The 23,365-nt window shown below is 42.4% G+C and overlaps 2 protein-coding genes across 3 annotated transcripts in view; one reads left to right on the top strand and one right to left on the bottom strand.

The window, feature by feature from the left end:
- Positions 1–213: 213 nt before the first annotated feature.
- haus8 (HAUS augmin like complex subunit 8) overlaps positions 214–23,365 on the top strand; it is a 109,847-nt gene continuing 86,695 nt past the window's right edge. Inside the window, exon 1 of the mRNA XM_078556045.1 lies at positions 214–391. The gene's annotated coding sequence lies outside the window, so the exon portion shown is untranslated. The remainder of the gene's footprint in view (positions 392–23,365) is intronic.
- ncln (nicalin) overlaps positions 18,341–23,365 on the bottom strand; it is a 42,958-nt gene continuing 37,933 nt past the window's right edge. For both annotated transcript variants that reach the window (XM_078556042.1, XM_078556043.1), the window contains exons 14-15: positions 21,818–21,896; positions 18,341–20,339 (exon numbers count right to left, since the gene is read on the bottom strand). In XM_078556042.1, the coding sequence (XP_078412168.1) occupies positions 20,280–20,339; positions 21,818–21,896 (139 nt within the window). In that variant the 3' untranslated portion in view covers positions 18,341–20,279. The remainder of the gene's footprint in view (positions 20,340–21,817; positions 21,897–23,365) is intronic.

Raw genomic sequence — 23,365 nt, 5'->3', positions numbered from 1 at the left:
GGCAATTCTACAAGAGATTGATTCAGGGGAAGGGCGAGTTTGCAGTTTGGATCTGCGAAGGTACAATCACGTTAAGTACAGTCAGACTGTATTAATGCACACGGCTCAAGTTACATAATTACTGAAGTGTTCTTTGAGTTAATGATTTCATCCCTACTGATGTCAATCTGGTTCTTTTTCATTGTTGCCTTCAGCATCTCCTCTCAGTTCCTTGTGGGTGGTACGATGTATTCAGCTGGTACTGAGTTTCAAAACTGACATGATTGGTTCCAAGCAGTAAAAAGAAGATAATGACTCCACAAATGGGACCTCATTGAGGAGCAGCTGTTCAATAATTGCCAACATGGATAGTATCCATGAGATTGTGAGGATACAGTCAGCATCCCATAAGGTAGGAACAATCCTAAATGTCACTGGCATAGCCAATATTAATCCCTCAACCAAAGCTATTAAAACAGATCATCTAGTTACTATCATATTGTTGTTTGCGGGATTTTGCTGTGCTCAAATTGGCTGCTTCATTCCCCAAATTGCAAAAGTGACTAAACTTCATTAGTGCTTACTTGGCTGTAAAAGTGCTATATAGGAGTTCCTTAGGATGTGAGAAGATGCTGTCCAAATGTAAGTATTATACTCAACATTGTAATAGCGTTGGGTCTAATGACAAACATGTCTTTGGAGCTAAACCTGTAAACAAATGGATATCTATGTCTTCAGATGCTCCTTAAGAGGAGGCTGTTTCCCATGGTGTTTGGACCCACTGGGCGGGCATTATGACTGGCTCCCATCAGTTTGACATTTTGAGTTTGGCAATGGATGGGACTGAGCACAGACCAAGAGTAGACCCGCCATAACTGAAAGTTAGTGACCACACCCACAAAACTACAAACACAGTTTTGGTTTCAACTGCATTTCTTGAAAATTGTATTTGCAGATTCAAAGAGGCAGTGCACATGAACATGCTATTACGCCTTGCTGCTGAATCTGACTGCAGATCTGTCACCGACGGAATAAAGTAATATTACAGAACTGTCTGCTGTGGCTTAGCGGGTAGCATCTTTATTCTGAATTAAATGGAGGTGGGTTCAAATCCCAGAGATTTGACCACAAAAATCTAGGCTGACACTTCAATGCAGTATTCAGGTAGTGGTGCACTGTTAGAGATGCTGTCTATTGGGTATGACGTTATACTGAGGCCACGTCGACTGCTGCGGTTTCCCATATTACAGCACTTCACAAGTACAGAATTGTCTGGAAAGCACTTTGGATGTCCTTAGGCCAAGAAGGATGCTGCATAAGAGCAGGTTCTTCATTTCCTTTTCAAATGCTTCTGTAATTAATAGGAAGTATAATTTGCAATGAAAGTAACCCTGGGCTGCCTGGGTGGCCCAACAGATAAAACCAGCTCGCCTACAGAGCTTTGATTCTTGGGTTGGGTAAAAAGATACTACAATTGTCCTCAGGACCATTGAGCCTGAGAAGGGAAATATCATGAGAAATGGGGACAGGAGTAGGTCATATGTCCCCTTGAACATGTCCCGTCATTCAGTAAGATCTTGATTGATCATCTCTACTGTCCTGTCCTTTTGTCATATCCTGGGTATCACGTTGGCTTCCTGACTACTGATCACTACCCAATCACCCCCACCTCACTCCTAACCCCTTATTGGAAAGTGTGCAGCTGATAAGGACAGCATCAGGCTCAACTCTGATGCTCACTCTTTCCCCCTCATAATTGAGCAGCTTGTTGACACTTGCTGTCTTCGCTTAGCTGAAGTGTCCATTAAGCAGTTGCCCAGTGAGAAGCAGCTTAATAAGTTAGATACAAGGAGAATCAAGGAACATTAGGATAGTGCAGGGAAGTGTCGCAGAGGTAGATTATCCATGATGTTATTTTTTAAAAATTTGTTCATGGGATGTGGATGTCACTGGCTAGGCCAGCATTTATTGCCTATCCCTAATTGCTCTTGTTCAGAGGGCATTTAAAAGTCAACCACATGACAGAATGTGCTCAAAGGGCTGAATGGCCCATTTTTGATGTTCTTCTGAGAGGAGCGGGACAACTAAAAAAGCAAAAATCAAATAACACATGTAAATTGAGACCAACAACTTACCAAAGGAAAACCAGCTTGCCTTCAAAGGCCACATATCATTGAGCCTCCAGAGCTACGAATAAAGGTTAAATCCATATTCCTATTAATGTGCAAATGTTCCATGTTGTATTTACTATCATCCTTTACTTTTCAATCAAGAAATAATTCATAATTGGAGCAACGGCACTACAAAACCAGCCCTCCCTAAATCACAAATATTCAAACAGGACAAGTAAATAATAGAATTAAAAATATGGCCTCTTGTTCGTTCCTGATTTAATTCACCCCATCACTGGTGGCCAAGCCTTCAGCTGCCTCGGCCCTTAGCTTTCAAATTCCTTCCCTAAACCTCTCCAACTCACACTCTCCTCCTTTCAGATGCTCCTGAAACCCACCTCTCCCTGTTCTAATATTCCCGTTGCCGCTCAGTTCTAATATTTGTCTTGTGAAGCATCTTGGGACAGTTTACTGCGTTATAAGCGCTACATAAATGTAAGTTGTTGCTGTAAATTGCCTGAACTTTGAAGCTGGGTGTCTTGCTTTGTGGGGTAAGCTGCTGAGTTGCTGGAGCTTGGACACTGTATTTGACTTATTGGCTGCAGTTTGGGCACCCCCCATCCCCTGGGAAAAAGACATCAAATAGCAGAGAAGCACCAGTAGATCCAAATCATTGTATTCTAATGATTAACCACACTAACAACTTTATTCATCAGCCAATTAGTGTCATTTGAAAAAGAGCTGAAATGGTTTGTGATGTGGCATATTTGATAGTGCTAAACTACCTACATAAGAACCCAAGGTGAAGGATGGACTCACACTTTCTAAAGCATCTTCGATATCACCAAGTAGAATAAGGACAAGTGTGGATCCAATTCTCAGTGGTACAGTATAGAGGCAGGTGTAGATCCCATTCCCAGAAAGATAAGGGTAGTTGTGCATCCCTTCCAGATGGTATAAGAATGGGGCACTGTTATGACACAGCAGTTGGTAAAGGCTGTTATTTAAAATCCCAGAGGGAAACTTTAAACAACTGTCATAACCTATATTTTCAATTGGTATCTTTGGGGTGCAACTCTGAATTCAGAAATGAACCCACCTAGCCTCCAGATGTTTTTATATCAAACTAAATGAAACATTTATTAATTTACAACAAGGTATTAAACATGTCTACAAATTACTGCTATCATAACTTTAAAAAAATTCCCAAATTAATCTCCACTAAGGCAACAATAACCAATAGAATTAACCAGACACCAGGCAAAGCATTTTTCACCTTATGAATTCAAAATGAGGTTCCTTTCAATTAGGTTCCTTTGCAGACAGTTGTAGTCTTACAGCTGCTTAGATATTACATGCCTCTGCCCTGCACACACAAACTCCCTTCTATTATACCCAGTCTTTCCCTATGAATGTAAATTCTCATTGTATCACCAGGCCCTTTGAATTCCACCTCTTCTAACAATAAAACCCCTTTCATAATACCAATTTTATTAGTAACATAAACATATTGCTTGGTGTCTCCTAGCTAGGTGGAAGATTTCACCCCTCCAGCCTTTGAATGGTTTATTCAACAAAATACAAATGTACTCTTTACCTTACTGTTCACATCTCAAAACTTCTATACATCAAAGCACCCAGACTAGCTGCTTTAATCCAATTAACACAAACACAGACTAAACCTCTATTTAAAAAAATAATTTCCAATAACATTATGTACATTAATATCTCTTCATGACAGGTACATGCATTTCCCAGCTAATATAAGGATGGAGTGTACAAGGATCCAGGTGCCATGAAAGTGAGTGGAAAATCCCAGTGTGATATGGGTGGTTCTACGTCCAATTCCTGGTGGTATAAAGGCAGCTGTACATCCCATTCCCAGAAGGGTGTTTGTAGCTCCTGTTCCTGGTGGTATGGCATCAGTAGGTTTACAACTATTGTCCTCAATACTCTTGGAATAGGGTGGGATAAAATCAGCCAAATCAGCCTGATCCAGAATTGTTATAGCACACAAGGAGGCCATTCGGCCCATTGTGTTTCCTCCAGCTCTCCGAAAGAGCATTGCATCTAGTGACACTCCCCGCCTTCTCTCTGTAACTGTGCACATTCTTCCTTTTCAGATAATAATCCAATTACCTCTCGAATGCCTCGATTGAACCTACCTTCACCACACTCTTAGGCAGTGCATTCCAGATCTTAAGCACTTGCAGCGTGAAAAAGTTCCTCCTCATGTCTCCATTGCTTCTTTTGCCAATCACCTTAAACCTGTGCCCTCTTGTTCTTCATCCTTCCACCAGCGGAAACAGTTTTTTCCCTATTTACTCTGTCTAGACCCCTCATGATTTTGAATATCTCTATCTGTGTGTGGAGATAACCGGATCCAGTTCAGGATCTCTCTCAAGCTTGAATAGGCTGCCAGCCGTCCCAATGGAGGCTCACGCATGAAGGTCGACCACTTGGGCTAAGTACTGGGTGAATTCAAACCCCACCAATGGTCATTGGCTTCATGGGAGGAGTGGGAGGAGAAAACGAAAGCAATGTGGGAAAACATTTCCACACAAAGCTGAACTGGAGCCTGTGAAAGAGCAGAATCCTCCGCAGAAACAATATTTGAAATAAGGTTCTGTTTTTATTGTTTTCCACTGAACGATTTTCTCTTCATACACAAGACAAAGTGTGGAAATAATTAAAGCCAAGTTCCATTAAGTCAGATTATCCAACATCATCCATCCATTATTCATCCATTTATATCATTATAAACAGTTCACTTTTTCTCTTTCAGCATTGCAGCCTTCCGTTCCAATGAGTCATTCAAAGAAGGTTTTTATTGTGTTTTTACAGCCAGCAAGCCCTTTTAAGTACATAAATTCCCTGTAGGTGTATTGCGTGACTGGAGCAGTGCCTTAGCAGCTAGAAATTAAGCTCCCCTTCATCCAATTTGACTTGGCATTTGCACAGAGACAAGAGAGCAAAATGAAGGGAGTTGATCTCTGAATGGAGCAGCTGTCACTGAAACACGGTTGTAGGGAGGAATTTAATGTTTTCTACAGGATTAAAGAAGATAACAAAAAAAACCTCAACAAAAAGGAACGTCACTGGATGGCATTTTAACCTTTGGATTACTTTAGTTGGTCTTTTCTAACTTGCTTGCTATGGTCCCTGAGGTGACAGTGTACCTTTCGTTAGCTAGCGTTTGCTAGTTTTATGAAGCCCTGTAATTCTGTTAAATGCTTTAATGAATGCACTTGCACTTTTTCAAACAAGTTACTCCCAATATTAATTGATGTTAGTTAGTGAGTGATTGGCCTTTGAAATGAAGCATTCAAAATCCTCGCCCTTTTTTACAAGTCCCTCGCCCCTCGGCTGAGGGTATAGTTCAAATAGCAGATAGACCATGCTGCCAATATTGGGGTTTCATGGCAGCTTTGGTTTAGTGGGATTTGCAGGAAGAGGAAATTAATCTTACCAGTAGATATCTTGGATCTTTGGGATTCATCAGGTACACCCATCTACCACCCTTTGTAAACTTGAGCTCATCTGGTACCTGTTTTCTAACTCGCGTCAAGTCCTGTTCACCCATTCACTTTTATGTTTGCTGAACTACATCAGTGCTTGGTCTGACAATGCCACAGCTGTTGGCTATTGTAAATGGTGGTTCAGTGGATAGTACTCTTGCCTTGGAGTCAGAAGACTGTGGGTTCAAGTAGCTCCTCCAGAGACTTGAGCACAAAAATCTAGACTGACACTCCTAGTGCATTATTGAGGGAATGTTGCTGAATGGAGGTCCCATTTGGTCTCCAAGATGGATGTTCTTTTGAAGAAGAACAGGAATTTCTCCCTGGTGTCCTGGCCAGTATTTATCCCTCAACCAACATCAGTAAAAAATCAGATTAACTGATTAATTTTCACATTGTGTTTGTGGGAGCTTGCTGTGTGCAAATTGGCTCCTGCATTTCCTACATTACAACAATTACTGCCGTTCAAAAATACTTCATTGGCTATAACGTGTTTCACAATGTCCTGAGGTTGTGAAAAATGCTGGAATGGGACTTGGGGACTTGAAGCCACAACCTCTGACTCAAATGGAAGAAGGAAAGAAGAAAATTAGAGCTGAAGAAGGGAAAGAAATAACTTATCGGAAAGGTTCTGGTGGTTGCTCCAGTGGGGAAGGGGTTAAAGGTTTATGTTTTTGCATATAGCAATGGGAAAAGGTCTTCAAACTGATTCTTTCTCACTTCTATTGTTCAGTTGATTTTGTCCCTGTGTATAGTCAAACATTCCCCCACTTCCTACATGAGGCAAACCTGTAGTTAATTCAGGAGTGCTCTGGCAATTAATCCTCCCAGACCCCCAGGAGTCCACAGGCTCACTCATTATTATCCAGAAATAAATTATTTTCACCTTCCTTATGCATGACCTTCCTAGTCTACATTACAACAGTGACAACAGTTCAAAAAATACTTCATTGGCAGTAAAGTGCTTTGTGACTTCCTAGGGTCATCAAGGGCATTATTTCAACATATAAATATAAACCTTTATTTCAGTCTCAGTGCTGATGGCTGATTCAAAATATCACTTCTTTAATCTTATTACTATGATTACCTTCACTTGTAAAAGGCATTTGTGGTACATCAGGCTATCATTATGATAGATGGTAACTGAGGATGGAGCCTCCCTGGTTTCAATTTTTAAGTGCTCCCAGGTAAAGACTGAGGTCTTTGAAAAAATTGTGATGCATATACTTTGAGTTACTGATAAAGCCGTTCAGATTAGCAGGAATTGGAACCGGATATCTCGTTCTGCAGCTTATCTGTATCATATGGGAAGGCTGTGTTGGAGTAAATCTGATCTGTGCAATCTTAATTCTTTAAACCTGTCTTTCTAAAGCTGTGAATTTACTGGTAAATTAATGCATCCAACTGAAGACTAGAGGCAAAGATGGCTGATGTCCAGCCATCTTGCATTGCACCAACTGTATGCTTCTCCAACTCTGCAGAATCAACTTCAAACCTGGAGCTGTTTTGTGTAAATTCAATTAATTCCTGGCATCATAAAATTGTGCAAACTTACAGCCCAGAAAGTGGCCATTTGGCCCGTGTGCCTTTGCTAGCTTTTTGAAAGAGTAGCTGTGTTTAGACTCATGCCCTCATGTTTTGTCTGTAATCCTGCAAGTTCCTCATCCTCAACTCCCTTTTAAAATTATTTATGGAATCAGCTTCCACCATCTCTTCAGGTTGGGTGTTCCAGATTGACACATCGCTGAGTGAAAACATTTCTCCTCACCTCTTCACTAGCTCTTTGTCAATTGTTTCAAATCTGCGGTCTGGTTATTGACCCACTCACCAGAGGGAGTAGTTTTTCTCTTTCTGTTCCTTCAAAGCTTCTCATCATTTTGAAAATTAGGTCACGTCTTAACACTCTCTGTTCCAAAGGAGAAGAGACCTAACTTACCCAACCTCTCCTCATAACTGAACTCCCTCATCCCTGGTAATCTTCAGGTTTGAAGTTAATTGTTTTTTTCTCAGCAGATTTGGAGGAACATACAATAGTCAGTGCAACGCAAGATAGCCGCACATTGGTCATCTTTGCCTCTAGCCTTCAGTTAGTTGGATGCACTAATTTACCAGTAAGTACATTTCAAGACTTCCCTCTCTTAATGTTGACTTGAAAAATGTTTGTAATTAGGTGAGTAAAGGCCCATTCAACATTCATGCTATTCCTTATTGTTAAAATCATGGCTAAATCGTGAAACTCAGTGCTGGAATCGCTTATGCTTAGATGAAAACTTAAAATTTCTTGTAATTCCTGTAGCTGAGCCCATTAACTCAGTGCCACCTAAACTAATTGAACAAAGAATAATAGGTATTCAAGGTCGAATGTTGTCATTGTGGAATCGTAGATACCTGGGTGTGGGTCGCAGGCTGGAATCTAATCCAGAGACCAGGATAGTTTATTTGTATAATAATAGCTACCAGGGTGTGGGTTTACATGAGAAGTTTGAGATGTTTCCTATATATCATGCAGGATACCAAGGAATGAGTTATAGGCTGAAATCTAATTGAGGGGTCCAGATGGTCTGGAGTGAGGTCTCCTTACACAGTTGATAAAGATGGCTTGTAAGTGTGTTATGCAGATCAAAAGACACTGAGTTTAATACCCAATCTGACGTGGGTAGGGGTAGCAGAAGGGGATGGATGTTCAAACATTGGTGAAGGGATGGGAAAATCAAGTTGGATTCCTACTCCTGATCACTCGCCAAAGACCCACTCTGAAAATTGCATGTGCGAGAGCAATTATTGAGCCATGAGAAATAACAAGCCAACACTCACTGTCTAGATTCATGCTAATAACCTTCAGGATGAGATACTGGAGGGCTCTCACTGTCCATGGGGTTTACCATCAGGAGCTGATGAGGAAGATTAGGGAGGGAGGAGGGGAAGTAATCATGGATAATTGATGATTGAGTTCAACACAGTTATGGATGTGCATAAGAAATGACTTTCGAGCAGCTGCATGCTGTGCTTGTGTTTGGTAAACATTTTTGATTTTTGCTGTAACCAATATTTCTTTTACTTCCCTTTTGTTGGGCTCCCAAAGTTGTGAGCAACCTGTGACTGATCGGCCAGCTGTGTCAAAGGAGTCTGAGCTTTTGATCTTCATTGGATGTTTCAGTACGTACCAGGGAGCTTTGGGGAGCCAGGTATAAAGTTTAACTCAATGTTCACATTCATCTGCAATACAAAGGGGTCGGTTTTCACTTCCTTCTTCTGACCTTACCAGGGCAGTAACCACCTCAAAATTGTGTCAGTGACTTTACTGTTCCATTTTAAGAGCAGCCCACTGATGGTTGTTCGGCCTGATTCAGTCCATTTTAGTATGGAAATTTAGGTCCCATGACTTAAATAGGACCCCAATTGCCATTTTAGGTCATAACCGGTTAGGAGCTGCGTGATACATGCACTCCTACCAGTTACACTGGTGATGGAACCGAAGGGACCCGGGCTAAAGTTTAAGCATCAAATTATTTCTGTGGGTCACTGGAGGAGCAGGAGTGTGACACAAAATTAATCTGAGCTGTTGTCATCCCGGGGACCACATCCTCTGTGATTTCGACACTCAATAACTTAACATATGTTGCCGACTGCCTTGGCCCGATCTTGAGGCCTCAGTCTGACACCAGCTTGCCTGCCAAATTCAAAGGAGGCCGGGCCTCTTGGTGGTGGGGCAGTTGGCCTAGTTGCCCAACAGTCAAAATGCAGCCCTAATAAATTGTGGGTTTATCCGGTATCCAGCATTGAAGCAACAGTGCGAAAGGCAGCCTTCCCAATCTTCCTGGCTCCCACAAACCCCAAACAAGAAAAACCACGAGGAACAAATATCTGCACAATTAGGACCAAGTTGCCGGAGAACTTCATGGGCCAGATTGCCCGGGTTTTGAGGTGGCCCTATGTTTCAGTAACTGAAGCTATAGGGCAGGGGACTCAGATATTCATATTGAAAGGAGCCAATTCCCTGAATCAGGTGGACATTTTGAATACCCACAGATAGGCCCATTTCAAAGTGGAACGACAAGGTCACTGACCTCATTTTGAGTCTGCTACCATCTGGGTAACGAAGTGCGACAAAGGGAGTTTGGTGATCCTCCTATGGGATTGCCAAATAGCAATGTAGTGAATAGTCCCACAGGATAGAGAGCTCATGGGATGACAGCCAATATTCGGTGAATTCCAGACTTTACACATTCTAAAGAATTTTTTTTATTCATTCACGGGATGTGGGCGTCGCTGGCTGGGCCAGCATTTATTGCCCATCCATAGTTGCCCTCAAGGAGGTGGTGGTGAGCTGCCTCCTTGAACTGCTGGAGTCCATGTGATGTAGTTACACCCACAGTGCCGTTAGGGAGGGAGTTCCAGGATTTTGACCCAGCGACAGTGAAGGAACAGCGATACATTTCCAAGTCAGGATGGTGAGTGACTTGGAAGGGGACTTCCAGGTGGTGGTGTTCCCATCTATCTGCTGCCCTTGTCCTTCTAGATGGGAGTGGTTGTGGGTTTGGAATGTGCTGTCTAAGGAGCCTTGGTGAATTTCTGCAGTTGACCTTGTAGATGGTACACACTGCTACTACTGTGCGTCGGTGGTGGAGGTAGTGAGTGTTTGTGGATCTGGTGCCAATCAAGTGAACTGCTTTGTCCTGGACGATGTCAAGCTTCTTCAGTGTTGTGGGAGCTGCACTCATCCAGGTGAGTGGGGAGTGTTCCATCACACTCCTGACTTGTGCCTTGTAGGTGATGGACAGGCTTTGGGGAGATAATTCTTTCTCCATGTTCTCATTAAAAATGTGCAAGGCTGAAATGCGGCAGAAGTATTCTGCCATTCAGCTGAAGCCCTATATAGCACACAGATCACCAGATAGGTACATTTCTCAATGGATTGCTCCCTCTCCTGGTCATACTGTAATAAACTGCATTTTACAGCTCACTTCTAATGTGTAAAAACAAACTGATAACTGAACCAACTTTTTCAGTCTTCTCCACATATTGTGATTGCCCCCATCTCTTCTGAAAGTGCTAATGTTTACAAGGGTACAGTTCCTGTCCAACCGGCTATTCTTCACGTTTGAGCCTAGGCAGCACACTCTGGCAGGATATTGGACTGCAAGGAAGCAAAGCTGAACCTGATGCTCTGTGCATACATACATTTTGCTGATTGTAGGGGTGGTGGGGGCAGCTGGGGGTGCTCACTGATGGCAATCAGTAGCAAGCGCTTTTCAAAGGCCCGGCATTCTGAAAATTACAGGTAATTGCAACACCCCAACTTGTTGTACTTGCTGAAATTGGCAAGATCCAAGAATTTAACCTGACACATTCCTAGCCTGAATCATGTCAGTAAAAGTATTGGATAGTGCTTATATCCACCAGGCCATTGGCAAAGGGTTGAATTCATATCTTATCTATATTAAAAGTCTTACACGCAGCACACATTTCCTGGTCACTGGCACATTCACATACGGTAAAAATATATCCCATCACACGTTGTTGACAATGGCCCTAGCTTTGCAGTCAGTGGTGAAGGAATGGTACTCGCCATTCTTCAGGCTTCAGCTGCACAGATTTTTTTATAGCATTTTGAGCATCAGTTTACAGGTATTTGAGATCCATTTGGTGTGTGTGAGAACAGGGCAAACAACAGACTGTCATGACACAGTACCTGCATGAAGGTATTATAAATCATTAAAGACACATTTTAAAAGACTACTATTCAAAAAAAAAACTGGAACTTAAGATGGGTCCTCAGAGTGACCAGACAGTTTTGCGGATTAAACCATCTTATCTTGCAAGAGGAAGAAGAGGACAAAGATGCCTTTTCTCATATTAACTCACTGTGGTTTTGGTCAGGAGATAAACAAAACCCCATTAACACCTTCATTGTAAAAATGCAAATCTGCATTGTCAAATCTAAAGGCTTTGGCCACCTAAAACCACAGGTGGGAGAAGATTACAGACTGTTAATTAAATGACCACAAACCATATTTGGGACTATGATCGATGCTGTGAGGTCACATGATACAGTGGCCGTCTTAGATCCCTGTTAAAGGTATAGCAGAAAATTCAAACTGCTTTTCAGAAACATCTTCAGAGACGCAGACAGGATTCTGTCAGGCAGAGAGAGAGAGAGAGACAGGAGGAGAGGTTGGAGGAGTGAGGGGATCCGACAGGCAAAGTCATCAACTGTTGCAGCCAGTTAAACAGCAAAGTAACTACTTACAATATCTTGAAAGAGAAACTAAGCCTCCCTCTTTCTCCTCTAACCTGTCCCCATTTTCAAGCCTGCCTGTGAAAACAACCTCCGGGCAGATCAACTCTAGGAACAACCACTGAGAAATGTCTACATTTTTGAGACCTTCACTTCAACTAAAGTAACAACTCGACTACGAAACATCAGGCCTGTACTGAAATAAAGACTGAGTTAAATTCCATTTTTATACTCACTGCTTTACCTTCAACTGTATCTAATTTTTTTGTGTGTGTATATGTTAGTGTGGGTTAGTTGTGTGGGTGAGATGTCATGTTTTTCTTAACCTCTGGGGAAAGAGAGAGAGAAATTATCTAATCATCTTTCTTTCAAAATACAAAAGGGCTATTTAAATTGTCTCAGCTGCTCTGAGAGTATGAAAATTCACACATCCAGATACAAATATATTTGATGACAGGCAATTAAAATTGTTTGTGACAGTCACTTAAACCATTCAGATTGAAGAATCCTCGCTGAGACACACAGTCTAAAGATCATGGACCTTAAACAATTAACTCTTTAATTTTGCTTTTGCATTTTGCTTTTGTTGGCGGAGATTTTTTATTATTCATTCATGGGATGTGGGCTTTGCTGGCTGGGCCAGCATTTATTGCCCATCCCTAGTTGCCCTTGCGAAGGTGGTGGTGAGCTGCCTTCTTGAACTGCTGCAGTCCATGTGGTGTAGACACACCCACTGTGCTATTGGGAGGGAGCTCCAGGATTTTGACCTAACGACAGTGAAGGAACAGTGATATATTTTCAAGTCAGGATGGTGAGAGGTTTGGAGGGGAACTTCCAGGTGGTGGTATTCCCATCTATCTGCTGCCCTTGTCCTTCTAAAAGGGCAGGAAGTACAAATGAGAATATTTAATGGATAAGGTGAAGAAAATTAGCAGGGGTTCGACTCTTGATTGCTATTAGTGACCCTTGCTAAAAGGTGTATGCCTGTGGATGTCAGGGGCAGACAAGTCCAGGCTCTGTTGTCATATTCTACCCACTTTCAAAGCCCAGATATCAAGACCATAGAGTCATAGAGGTCTACAGCACAGAAAAAGGCCGTTTGGCCCATCGAGTCTGCGTTGGTCAAACAAGTACCTAACTATTCTAATCCCATTTTCCAGCACTAGGCCCACAGCCTTGTATGCCATGTCATCGCAAGTGCACATCCAAATGAAGGTTTCTGCCTCTACCACCCTTTCAGGCAGTGGGTTCCAGATTCCCACCACCCTCTGGGTGAAAGAATTCTTCCTCACATCCCCTCTAAACCTCCTGTCCCTTACCTTAAATCTATGCCCCCTGGTTATTGATCCTTCCACCAAGGGGAAAAGTTCCTTCCTGTCTACCCTATCTAATCTCTCCTCATAACTAAAACTCTCCAGCCCAGGCAACATCCTGGTAAACAAAAACAAAAATACCTGGAAAAACTCAACAGGTCTGGCAGCATCTGCAGAGAGGAACACAGTTAACGTTTCAAGTCCGAATGACCCTTCAACAGAACTAAGTAAAAATAGAAGAGAGGTGAAATATAAGCTAGTTTAAGGGACAAGTAGAGCTGGATAGAGGGCCAGTGATAGGTGGAGATAACCAAAAGATGTCACAGACAAAAGGACAAAGAGGTGTTGAAGGTGGTGATATTATCTAAGGAATGTGCTAATTAAGGGTAGAAAGCAGGACAAGCAAGGTACAGATAGCCCTAGTGGGGGTGGGGTGAAGGAATCAAAAAAGGCTAAAAGATACAGATAAAACAATGGATGGAAATACATTTAAAAATAATGGAAATAGGTGGGAAAAGAAAAATCTATATAAATTATTGGGAAAAAAAGGGGGGGGATCGGAAAGGGGGTGGGGATGGAGGAGTTCATGATCTAAAATTGTTGAACTCAATATTCAGTCCGGAAGGCTGTAAAGTGCCTAGTCGGAAGATGAGGTGCTGTTCCTCCAGTTTGCGTTGAGCTTCACTGGAACAATGCAGCAAGCCAAGGACAGACATGTGGGCATAAGAGCAGGGTGGAGTGTTGTAATGGAAAGCGACAGGGAGGTCTGGGTAATGCTTGCGGACAGACCGAAGGTGTTCTGCAAAGCAGTCACCCAGTCTGCGTTTGGTCTCTCCAATGTAGAGGAAACCGCATTGGGAGCAATGAATGCAGTAGACTAAATTGAGGGAAGTGCAAGTGAAATGCTGCTTCACTTGAAAGGAGTGTTTGGGCCCTTGGATGGTGAGGAGAGGGGAAGTAAAGGGGCAGGTGTTCTGCGGTTGCATGGGAAGGTGCCGTGGGAGGGGGTTGAGGTATAGGGGGTGATGGAGGAGTGGACCAGGGCGTCCTGGCTGCTAACATCCTGGTAAATCTCCTCTGCTCTATCTAGGGCAATCACATCCTTCCTATAATGCGGATTCCAGAACTGCATGCAATACTCTAGCTAAACCACTTGGGGAAATATCCCTACAAGAAGCTTCAGGAGAGGAGAACGTGGGAGAAGAGGAGAAGGTGGAGAGAAAATTGGCAAGAGCAAAAAGAATTAATACAATCAAATTGCAATGAGTCAAACTTGGATGGCACAAAATTCTGGTTATGTTGAAGTCGTCAACCATTCTCGCTGGCAGAATAGCAAATCCCATTGACAGATGCGGGTCATAAGCCCAAATTCCACAATGGTAATTCCAGATTAGCTGAATTTGTCTAAGATTGTAATATGACTGTACCAAACAATCAGAGCAGAGTTAGACCACACAAGAGTGTGAAATCATGGAGCACTGGGCCATCACTTGACATCGAGATCTCCCCCTGTGAAAGGACGTGCAAATCCCGCAAGTGTGGCTAGACCTGTGGGGAAAGTGAAAAGTGCCGTTGATCGGAAACCGGGGTTCAAACAGGTTATGACTGCACAAGACGCCGAGAACGAGGAGGATCAAGGTGAGGCCGACCAATCCAGTGACGAGGCACCTTTTGCTCACCTGCGGGAGGCTGGCATGGAAATTCCAGCAGAGGCAACCATGGAAACTCGCGAGGAGGTGGAGCGATGCCATAAGCTACACGATGAAACTGACAGATGATGCAGTCATACATGCAGTACGTTGTTCCAACTGAGGAGCCTGAGGGCCCAATGAATGCTCACCTGAGAAGAAGGATTACGGAGTTTTTCCGGAGCTAATTCCTGACATTTTTCAATGCAAAGTTCCGACCTTTTTCAAGGTTAGGCTATTGTAAGGTATGAACAAATTGAATAAAGACCTTTTCACACATTTACTGCTTTACTGTGCTTTCGTTTGGCACTTGAAGCTGTTGTTTTTGACATAGACAGCATTTGTAGGCATATCGAGTTACATAAGAGATGCATTCATGTGGGAATGGGGCCTCCTCAGCTATCACGAAGCTCCACTTAACACAAATTTGTAGGCAGATCCCCTGGAATTCGCCTCATCGGGATTTTACTGTATTTTAGTGATCAGTTTTGCAGGTTTCTAAATAAGCAATCACAATCAGATACCAATTATAATCAGTTATGAAGATAGATTGGAAAAGTTGGGACTGTTCTCCTAGGAGAGGAGAAGGCTAAGAGGAGATTTGATAGAGGTGTTCAAAATCATGAGGGGACTGGACAGAGTAGAAGGATTGAGAACGAGAGGGCACAGATTTAAAGCGATTTGCAAGAGATCCAAATGTGATGTGAGAAAATATTTTTTCACACAGCGAGTGGTTTGGGTCTGGAATGCACTGCCTGGAAGTGTGGTGGAGGCAGGTTCAATCGAGGCATTCAATAGGGCATTGGATGATTATTTAAATAGAAACAATGTGCAGATTTACAGGAAAATGGCAAGAGAATGGCACTGAATCATAATGCTCATATGGAGAGCTGGTGCAGACACAATGGGCCGAATGGCCTCCTTCTGCACTGTAACAATTCTGTGATCTCTGACACCTTAGTGAGTCAGCCTCCTCTTGCTAGCTGAACTGTAGTGTGGTCCTGGTGATGAATGAGCCAATCCATTCCCTGCCTCCCACATAATGCAAAAGAGAGCCCACTAAACGCATGATATTCTGTGTGAAGTATTTAAATAACCTGGCTGTTTATTAAAAAATACACTGCTCCTGGCCTCCTACCACATGATTTAGCAAATGTTTTCGCTACAACAGTATCTTTCAGAAAGCTTGCGGACAAACTAAAGCAGGAAACTGAACTGCTTCAAAAATACAGCTTCACGTTCTAGGTACTAATGCGCCTATTATTCTTGAGCTGTTCAGTATAATGTATTGTAGGTTGATTGACAAAAGTTGATTCAATCACGTGGTGAAGAGTTCAGACTCCAAGGGGGCAAAAGTTAAACTGCTTTTATATTGTTCTTGCAAGAAAGGACCACTCAATGCCAGCACACAGGCCTCACGTGGACCTAGTCTGGAGTGAACTTGTCAGATTCATTAAAAACGATCACTGGGAAAGATTATTTCATCAGTCACTTCACACTGAGGGGTGTTTGCATCAGGTTCAGAAAGACCCACACAACTGGAACAAATAGAACAAGCAGCTCTCGAAAGTCAAATAGGAAAATCTGCATTAGGAAGTTAGGGTGAGCAAGAACACAGGCAGGCAGTTCTCCTAAGTGGTAATAATGTTGTGAAATAAGTTACCAGGGAGCTATTGAAACAGAGAGTATGAGTTTGAGGCAATTAGATAGGTCTCTAAAAAGAGGGCTTAAGAATCGATAATTAAAAAGGGATCAAGCTGCTGAACCTGATGAGTTTTACCTGAACATTTCCCAATCACAAGCTAATAAACGTGCCTGTTTTTTAGCTCCCTTCCCATAAAAGTCAAATTTACTCTTTGCACACTGCTTTTTACCTTATTGCAAGGCTACCTAGACAGCATTCGAATTGTTGTGATCAGAAATGTACTACCTGGGAAGTGCAGGCAGATTCAGTTATGGCTTTCAAGAGGGAATTAGGTAAGTACTTGAAGGGAAAACATTTGCAGAGCTAGGGGTAAAGGGCAGGGATTGGGACTAGGTGGATTGCAGAGAGCTGGCATGGATAGACAGGCTGAATGGTCTCCTGTGTTGTATATTTCTATGATTCTATAGCAGTTCCCAGCCCACACCGTCTCTGCCACTGATAAAGGACATTAGCAGCAAGATCATGGGAACTGCACCACCTCCAAGTCACAGACCATCTTCATTTGTACAAGTATCACCAGCACTTAACCATCATTGGGTCAGAATCTTGGAATTTCCTGCTCCAACACCATTGTGGGAAAATCGCTAGCACAAGGAAAGTAGTTGTTCAGCTTCAGGGCAACTCCACGAAGACAATGAAACAAAAACACAGCCTCATCAGCGTCGACCACATCCCCAGAACACATAATAAAATGATCTCCTATTGGCTTAATTCCTCCAATTAAAGTGGCTCCTGTATATCTGTCTTGTAAGCTTCACAAGAACAAAATCATTATGGTGCTCAAGTGGAGCACAAGGGGAAAGAAAATCAAGATGAATTAAAGCAAATTAGTTGGGTTGGAGTAGAGGGCAGGATTGAGAGATGTGGTAAGACAGGTAGGGAAGTAACGAAGTGAAGCAAACAAGACAAACTAAGGCTATGACAGATGTCTCCTGTTCCTAAAATTCTTGTTGTTATGGTAAATCATTTTGACCAATGCAGTCTGGGATCTTGCTGGGAGGCAAGTCCATTGCTATGTAGCACGAAGCCATATGGACCAGGCTGGCTGCAATCCCTTATTGGTGTTGAGATGGTTCATCTGCGTAGCAGTGAGTGGACTAGCACGAAGATTATTGCTGACATGAGGGGGTGGGAAGCTCCTGATTGTTAGCCAGATGAAAGCTCTGGATGCAAAGCATGGTTGTTTGGGGGCAGAATCAAACTTCAGCTATGAAGCCCTCCCTTCCAGTCCAACAGCTTGTTGACATTCACCATTTAGGTTCATAAATAAGTAGCACCAACTAGTAAAATTGTGTCCCAGAATGAGTCAGTGCCTTCAAGAGAGTGGTGAGAAATTGGTGGTGGAGTTGTGGAAGTATACAACAACTTTCACATTTATAATAGCAATTTTAATGTAGCAAAATGCCCCAAAGTGCTTTGCAAGATTGTTATCAAACAAAATTTGACTCCAAGCCACATGATGAAAAACTAGGACAGCTGATTAAAAGCTTGATCAAAGCGGTAACTTTAAGGGCTGTCAAAGGAGGAAAGATAGAAATAGGGAAGCTGAGAGGTTTAGGGAGGGAATTCAAGAGCTTAGGTCCTAGGCAGCCGAAGACACAGCCATTGTGTACTGATGAAAATCAATGTGTGAGGGGCCAAAAATGGAGGAGTACAGAGATCTTAAGAGGGTTAAAGGACTTGAGGAGTTTAGAGATAGGGAGGGGCTAGGCCATGGAGGGAGTTGAAAAGGACGGAAATTATAATATACCAGAGCAACATTCAAAAATACAAATACATGCCAGCTGCTCAGTTTTCTCCCCCATTTTATTTATTTTCCTTCCTCCTGTACAGAACAGTCATGATGAATGTCAGTGTTCGATACAGCTCCACTTGTTATCCCATAATCCATTTCATTACACATCAGGAAAAAAAATGTCACTGATTTTCAACAAATAACCAACACAGACATAAATAAAAGTTCCAGACAAGAGGCAGCAATTAAAATGGAAAAGAAATGTCCCATCAAGTTTCAAAAGAAAATACTTAAGGTTCTGCATTCACTGCAGTATGTGAATAGGAATGAAATTGTACATCGCAATGCTGGGAAGGAGCTGCCGTTTCTTTTGGGTTGAAAGGCAGGAAGATATGTTTGAGGTTTTGATTTTTTTTTGGTTCAAAGTTAGATTTGGTGCCTCAACTAGTCAGAGGACTGCTAGGGAGGTGGGCCCCTTCAGTCCCAGTTACTTAACTGAACAAGCTCTCATGATGGTTTGGCAAATAAAGACACGCAGACCAGAGGTCCCAGGTCCAATATCTGGGTAATGCAGAGCAAACCAATTGCGGGTGTAACATTAACTCGGTTTCTCTCTCTACAGACACTGCCTGATCTGCTGAGTGTTTCTGTTTTTTTCATTTTGGATTTCTAGCATCTGCAATTTTTTGCTTTTGTTTTCTGGTGATAGTTGCTCTTGGTGTCCATGGGTTTTGAGTGGGGTGTTGGGAGGCGTTATGGAAACCAGCTAGGGTTTCCACTCCTGAAACTGACATCAGATAAAATTGGGAATGGATTCAGCCATTCGATTGAATTACCCACTGACACTCAATTAAACTTGTGCAAATTTTTCCGCAAGGATGATTTACGTGCACTGAAAGAATGAAAACAAATAGCAAAACACTGCAACAAGGTGCAATTTGTAGATATAGGGGTTTTTTAAAAGAAGTTATAATTTAGATTAACTAATTTTCAGTCTTCAATTAGAAGTCAAAATAAATTAAAAAAGGTTATTTCACAACACAGCAAGGACAAAAAACTGTGATTTATAAAAAGGTGAGGGACCTAAATGTTGGGAAGTACTTTCCATTTTGGCTAGCCAATGTCAGACCAGGCACATCCCGATTAGTTATACCATGACTGCACGCAGCATCAGTCCCAATTTCAGAAGAGTAACCGGCACCACCCCCCACCATCAGTGCTATAGGGAAGGTCCAAACTCCAGGCCAAGTGTCACGTACAGCCACTAAGAACTGGCAATCCAGCTCTTCAAAACCTAAGCAATTGAGTTGGTTCTTCTTCACTGATTTGTGTTTCAACTTTCAGGCTCTAAGCATTTTGTCAAGGCTGTTCTCATCCTAAATCAAAACATTGAGATCTGTTTCTATGTCAGCAACTTAGAATATGGTGAAATTAAAGGGTATGTGGAATTGACCATTATATGTACTTCCATCCATATGGCCCATGAAGGCAAAAGGCTTTGATAACCGCAACTAAAGATATTTCCCATCTATGTGGCTACTTTGAAAGTAATTAACAATTAGTGCTGAATTATGATCTGTCCTGTGTTCACCACAAACTCATTTTACCAGGACCTTTACAGCTAACAGACAGAGTTAAACAAATTACAACCAACAAACATATATCCATGCATTCAAACCTGGACTGACTTCATTATGTAGAGGATTCTCAATAGTTGAACAGTAAAATGGAGGACAGGTGGCCAGGTTTTGGGTAGTGCTTAATGTGGATTGTATTTGGGTTAAAATAGAATGGTTTTTGTTGTTGCAGAAGTGAAATAGCATAGTGCTGTTATTTATGGACCATCTTCCAACCCTTAGGAAGTTGCTGATGCTGCATAATCAGAGATTTGGCTCAGTGCTGTAGTTTGGATCCAGCCACGCCGATATAGGGCGGTTGTACTGGAAGAACCCTTCTACCATGTGAAAGTACCAAGAGCAGGGGACTCTGGCGTTAGTGCTGCTTCGGCTTCAGAGTAATCCTCCGTACTGTGTTGTAAATAAAACCAAAATTCTGCAAAGAAAGAGTTGTGCCATTTAAAAAAATATATATATAAACAGAGATTTTCCCCTTCTCCCTTACCATCCTAAAAATGCGACTCTCTGTTGGGGTACATTTCAACAGCCTGTGGAGAGTCTGATGATGACCATGAAACCATTGCCGATTGTCTGGTTCATTAATGTCCTTTAGGGAAGGAAATCTGCTATCCTTACCTGGTCTGGCCTACATGTGACCCCAGACCCATAGCAATGTGGTTGACTCTTAAATGCCCCCTGAACAAGGGCAATTAGGGATGGGCAATAAACGCTGACCTAGCCAGCGATGCCCACATTCCATGAACAAATATAAAAAAAACCAAATACCAAATTCTGCTCTAAGTAGATATCCACTACAACAACAACTCATTTATATAACGTCACTGACAAAATGAAACATCCCAAGGTGCTTCACAGGGGCATTATAAAACAAAGTATGACACCAAGCCACATCAGGAAGTATTAGGTCAGCTGATTAAAAGCTTAGTTAAAGGGGTATGCTTTAAGGAGTGTCTTAAAGAAGGAAAACAAGCTCCAAAGCTTCGGGCCTAGGCATCAATTATAATTGGGAGACAAGAAGCTCGAAGTAGAGGAGTACAGCTATCTCAGAGGGTTGTGGGGCTGAATGAGATTGCAGAGAGAGGGAGGACAGGGCCATGGAGGGATTGAAAACAAGGATGAGAATTCCAAAATCAAAACATTGCTTGACTGGGAATCTACACAGGTCAACGAACAAATGGGTGATGGGGGAATGAGACTTGCTGCGAGTTAAGACACAGGCAGCAGAATTTGGCATGACCTCAAGTTTATGTACAGTAGAATGTGAGAGACCAGCCAGGAGTTAAGTCTACAGGGAATGAAGGCATCTATGAGGTATTCAACGGTAGATGAGCTGAGACAGGGTGAAGATGAGCAATGTTACAGAGGTGAAAACAGGCGGTCTTAGTGATGGCACGAATGAGGTCAGAAGGTCATCTCAGGATCAAACATGACACCCAGATGGCAAACAGACTGGTTTAATCTCAGACTGTATTCAAATCTATGAAATTATGGATTTTGGGAATTTATTCCTGCATTTGTGTCAAGAAACCAATAAAATATCATTGCCATGCTCCTCTTAGATGGAAGCACTAATGCATTAAGGGGACACTAAATTTCCCTTAAATGCATAAGGGAAAAGGAATAGTGGTCACACTGATATGCTGTTGTCAGACTGTTGTCAGGGAGATGGGTCAAGTCGGTAGCTAGGAAACAGAGTTTGGAGTGGGGACCAAAAACAATGGCTTCAGTCATCCCAATACTTATCTGCCATGCTGACCATGCACGTAGAAAGTAATGTGGAAAAAGATTGATAATTCTTCCTAACAGATCTTTTATCCCCTCCCCCGCACTTGGCTGCCTCACTTCTGCAAAGCTGAACAACACAGTTCCCATACAGGTCATACAATTACTCACCTGGGCAACAAAATAGGTAACTCCTAGATATGCTGCTATACACAATGCCAACAGTAGATCAAAGATGGCAGGTTTCACTCTGCAAAGAGAACATATTGAAGAGGTGTCACTTCAATGGCTAAAGGGAGGAGAGGCTGAAATCACAAGATAAACACAAGTCTCTCATCTAGGTTAGTATTAGATTTGGAAGTGGCCATAATACTTTCGAAATCTGAAGGGACAGGAAAACAAACCATTATTTGTGGTGCTCATTGAGTGTAGTAGTATAGATTACCTATATAATAAATATCTTAAGAGTTTGGATTTATGTGCTGCCTTAAATGTAATGTCAAAATCCCACCATACTTCATGGGGTGGGCGGTGGAAGTAAGAAGATGGGGGGAGGGAAAAGAAAAAAAAAAATCAGGCATCGAGCAAAAACTTAGTAGGGGAACGGTGATTGAAACCAGGTCAGAGTATCCTAATGCCGAAGGTTTGCTTGGAGATTTTGCAGTTTACGAACATCTGCTGCCTGTAACTGAACCCGCAACAAGTCCTGTTCACCTATCACCTCTGTACTCAAAAACCTATACCGGCTCCCAATCTGGTAATGCCTCAGTTTTAAAATCCTCATCCATGTGCTCAAATTCCTTGATGACCAGGCTCTTCTCCATCTCCCTAAGCTCCTGCAGCCACACATGGATTTCAACATAGGTGAATGAGCAAAGGGGTGATAGGGGAATGAGACTTGCTGAGTGTTAAGACACAGGCAGCAAAGTTTGGCATGACCTTAAGTTTATGTGCAGTAGAATGAGAGAGGCTGGTCGGGAGTGAAGTCTAGAGGCAATGAAGGCATCTATGAGGTATTCAGCGGTAGATGAACTGAGACAGGGTGAAGGTGAGCGATGTTATAGAGGTGGAAACAGGCGGTCTTAGTGGTGGCACGAATGAGGTCAGAAGCTCATCTCGGGATCAAACATGACACCCAGATTGCAAACAGACTGGCTTAATCTCAGGCTGTATTCAAATCTATGAAATGGTGGATTTTGAGAAATCCACCCATATTTCCACAGTCCTCCACATCTGATTTCTTGTACAACATCGATTTTTCTTTGCTTGACAATTGGCAGTCGTACCTTCAGCCCCAAGCTCTGGAATTCCCTCCCTAAACCTCTTCACTTCTCTATCCCTGGTCTGCTCAAGACCAAGCTTTCCGGATATCTCCTTATGTCGAATTCTGCCTGGCAACATTTGACTACGTTAAAGGCACTATGCAAATGCAAGCTGTTGTATGGGCAGAGGAAGAAAGATTGGGGGTGGGGGGGTTGATCTTAAGGAAAGAATTTTGTTATAGATACAAAGGTTTTGCCACCAATTGTAAAAGTAGAGGAGAAAAATACAAATAATCCAAAAGTTATAGTGATAAGAGTAAGTGAACAGAGACCTAGGCTTAAAAGGTGGATTGAAAAATTGGAGATTTTGCTATTCATTCACAGTTTTCTCTTGTTGAAAATGTTGCCAGGCGTGGAGGCATAACTTACATCCCTCAAAAAGAACACCACAGCAGCT

This window comes from Cetorhinus maximus, chromosome 13 (assembly GCF_964194155.1).
Source record: "Cetorhinus maximus chromosome 13, sCetMax3.hap1.1, whole genome shotgun sequence".
Classification (NCBI taxonomy): Eukaryota; Metazoa; Chordata; class Chondrichthyes; order Lamniformes; family Cetorhinidae; genus Cetorhinus; species Cetorhinus maximus.
This window is presented reverse-complemented; position numbering and strand designations above follow the sequence as displayed.